The sequence below is a fragment of the Lactuca virosa genome, chromosome 7 (assembly GCF_052849685.1).
Source record: "Lactuca virosa cultivar CGN04683 chromosome 7, Lactuca_virosa_CGN04683_v6, whole genome shotgun sequence".
Classification (NCBI taxonomy): domain Eukaryota; kingdom Viridiplantae; phylum Streptophyta; class Magnoliopsida; order Asterales; family Asteraceae; genus Lactuca; species Lactuca virosa.
This window is the reverse complement of record NC_136432.1, coordinates 16,490,439-16,494,136: the sequence shown is the minus strand read 5'-3', so window position 1 is coordinate 16,494,136 and position 3,698 is coordinate 16,490,439. Positions and strand designations below refer to the sequence as shown.

Sequence of the window (3,698 nt, the reverse complement as noted above, 5' to 3'; positions counted from 1 at the left end):
ATTATTTTGGGAAAAACCAAAAAAGAAAGATGAACTATAATTTTGGGACGGAGAGAGTAATATTTTGTTTATATATTAACAAATAGTATGTAAATTCCAAAAATACCCCAAAACAATCAAACTGAAAAAATGTTGCATCTTTACAATAAAAACAAGGGTTTTGGGGCCAACATCCGACCAAGACCATTGAATCTCTCAAAACGCCAAAAAAGGATGGTGTTTTGGATGAAGTTTCTTCTTAGGGTTTATTCATTCTATTCAAATAATTGATTTCTAGTCTTAAGTTGGTCTTGATTTAATGATTATATTAAACCAGATGAGTCTTGAGCTAGTCTGAATGGATTTAATGATTATATTAAACCAGATGAGCTCGAGACCAAAACATGGTCTTGATTTATATCATTAATAAACCAATAAACCATATTAGTTTGAGTTGGATACATTTATATCATGTCGAACTGATTTTTGGTTTAATGGTTATATTAAACCAAGATCAACTTGAGACCAAAACATAATCTTGGGTTATACCAATCACTAAACCATACCAATTCAAGTTCGGTAAATTTCTATCATGTCGAGCTCGTTTTGGTTTAACGATTATATTAAACCAAGATCAGCTCGAGTCCAAAACATGGTCTTAGTTTATATCATCACTAAACCATACCAATTCGAGTTCGATACCTTTCTATCATGTCAAGTTGGTCTTGGTTTAATGATTGTATTAAACCAGACCAATTCATGGTCTTGGTTTATATCATTACTAAACCAGACCATCTCGGGACCTGGGCAAGTGGGCAGTACAAATCTGAACTGCTTGCCCTTTGGTATAAACCGTAATGGTCACGAAATAACACAAAAGTTTGTTTTTCACAATTTGAATTAATTTCCGTTTTTGCTGTCAAGATTACACCAAAAGACATGACCTAAACATAATTAGAATCGAGATTAATGTTTTTAGCTGCGATAAACAGCCCAAAAAACATCTTCGATACATTCATAAACATATCCAACATACTAAGAACATCAATAACTACCGTATCTTGTTCTTTCTTCGATTTCCGAACAATTAGCAACATTAACATAATTAAAATTCACCCAAAAGGTTAACAACTTCCGATGATCATCATCTTTCAACCGACACCTTTCAGCACCTCCAAGCAGAAGCCGACACGAGCTCTCGACGTTGCCAGCAAAGCACAAGCAACGATTGTCTCTTCTCCACATGGAATTCACGAACAGGAGTCCTCTTCACCAAACACTCTGCTTGACTTTCTGTAAAATTACTGAACATCAATGGCGAAAAACCAGCAGATAAGAACAGATTTCGCCAATGCTGAGTCTTTTCAGGGAAAAGAAACCGACCCAAAACGATCTTTTCAATAGCTGGTTGAATCAAGAACCGCTCGATTTTCTGCAACAAGTCGTGGGTCATGTTCCCAGCGTCGAGGGATTCAAGCAGGTTTGAATACGATTGAAGGGCGTGAATCAAGTGATTAGAAAATGGTAAATCGGTTCTATCGCACCCTCGGTCAACAGATACAACGATTTTGGGAGATAGATTTTTCACGAATCGGAGAACTGAAGGGATTTGGGTTTGGTGATTTGAGAAGACATGAATTGGTAGGTTCACAGCAATGGCTTCGTTGTCAGATACATGAAAGGGTAACGACCATGAAGAAGAAGCAAGAACGTCGATGTTAACAATCTCAAAGTCAAATCCAACGTTGATTTCACTAGCGAAATGGATCAAATTCTCTCGGGTTAACCCTAATTCCAGCTGGTCGTGGCTTGAAGGTGAAGCAAAAGCTGTGATTTTTAACGAGGAAACGCCATTGTTACGTAAAGCAAGCTCTTGCATAAGTGAAGCCCATTGACCTCCATAACCAATATCGAAATCGATGATGTGAATCTGATCAAACCCATTAAGTGATTCAAGTAATGCTTGATTACAAGTGAAATTAGCGAACTGAATGAAAGGGGAGATCTCTGAGAATGATTTGTAAGCACCGATCTTGAAGATTAAACTAAAAGGTGAAGCGGTAGGGGTAGTTTGGGGATTAATATTGTTGAGTATCGAGTGTGTGAGTAATTGAAGAGCTTCTTTGAAATAAAAAGCTGCCCTTTCGAAAGGCTTACCGACTGGTGAAAGCTGATGATTGAGCCGCGCCAATATCCCTTGCGCGAGTATCGGATTGTTCCCGGATTGGATCAAATCTGCTGCTTTGAAAAGCTGGTCAATGATCCCTTGCTGATGCTGCTGATGATGATGATTAATGGCTACCATTTTCTTCATTGATGAAGATTTTTGAAGCAATTGAAGTGGGTTCGGAGTTGGACCCGAATCAAGAAACGGGTTCGTGTGCATTGAAGGGTTGTACTCTATGCTTCCTGGGTTGTGCCTTTTGGGTTGCGGTGGCATCAGGTGTTCAAATGGCAATTGTGGGTTGAAAAGATTTGGTTTTACATCAAATGGGAGCATCTGGGTTTCGTTTAACGGTGAAAAGATTTGATTTTGATGATGATGGTGGTTGTTGTTGAACATGGCCGGCGTCGGAGATGGTGGAAGTTGAGGGTTTGAGGATAAGTTTCCGATTTGGCTGACAACTGGGTTGCCGGAATCGAGACCTATACAACCTTGATCTACAACACCAAACCCACCGTTAAACTCGAAGTCACCACCGGGGTTTCCATGAAGCATTTTGTTTAAACCCATAGATGGGTCTTCCACATCACCCATGATCCACCGGAGCATGGCCTGGTCTTGGCTGGAGTCTCCGTTCTCCCAGTCCTCCATTCCGCCACATTTCTCTTCAAGAGGCAGTTGTTGAAAGTGGTGGAGGTCAAGAACTCCTCCCACATTGGAGGTGCTGGTTTCTTGATTTTCCGGCGGTGGCCATTTGGAAGAAAGCGCCGCCACCCCGGCTGTTTCAGCACCGCCGTGAGAAGAAGACAGGGTTGATGTCGAAGCAGGAGGACTTGGACTGGTGGTGATGTTATCCAGGACAGACCTTGGCTCGTTGAAGTAGTACTTCCTCTTCTTGTTTACCAAATTCTGAAAATGTACAAGTGGATTTGCATAAGGTACAAGAAACTGTGCGTCTTCTTGCTGGTTCTCCAACCACACCACCCCCTTCCCCTCGAATTCAAAGGGTAAGGGCATCCCCTTTTCCAGATTTCAGAAAACTTAGAAGAAAATGAAACCGAAAACAAAAAAAAAACAAAAAAAAAAAAGAAAAAACAGGTTTTGGAGCTTAAAAGCTATGAAAATGCATGTAAAAATGGAAACCCATATTGAAGAAGAAGAAGAAAACAGAAAGTGAATTGAGAGGTGTTGTTGTGGGAGGATGATGGATGATAGATGATGTGTTTTTATTTTTGGTTTGTGTTTTCTGGGATGAATGGAAAAATGGATGGACGGATGCGTGCAACATAAAAAAGTAGTCAAGTGCCCTTCATCTTCTCTCTCATCTCTAAGTATTTTCTTTAGTTTTTTAATAAAAACCCTTAAAAAGGTAATTAAGTAGACAAAATTATGCTATTGGCCCCTCTAGTTTGTCAAAACATCAGATTGGAGAATAAATTTAAAATTCCTACAGGCTTGATCCTTGTGGTTTAATATATTGCTTGCTTGGTCTTTTTCGCTTCTAAAATTATAGAGAAAATTACAAAATGGTCCATGTGGTATGCTATAATAGGCA

General features: G+C 39.5%; 1 protein-coding gene across 1 annotated transcript; it reads right to left on the bottom strand.

Annotated features, from left to right (window-relative positions):
* Positions 1 to 859: 859 nt before the first annotated feature.
* LOC145124522 (scarecrow-like protein 6) lies at positions 860 to 3,446 on the bottom strand. Its single transcript, XM_079059907.1, has one exon. The coding sequence runs from the start codon at positions 3,158 to 3,160 to the stop codon at positions 1,145 to 1,147; it is 2,016 nt and encodes a 671-aa protein (XP_078916033.1). The 5' UTR covers positions 3,161 to 3,446; the 3' UTR covers positions 860 to 1,144.
* Between the last annotated feature and the right edge of the window lie 252 nt (positions 3,447 to 3,698).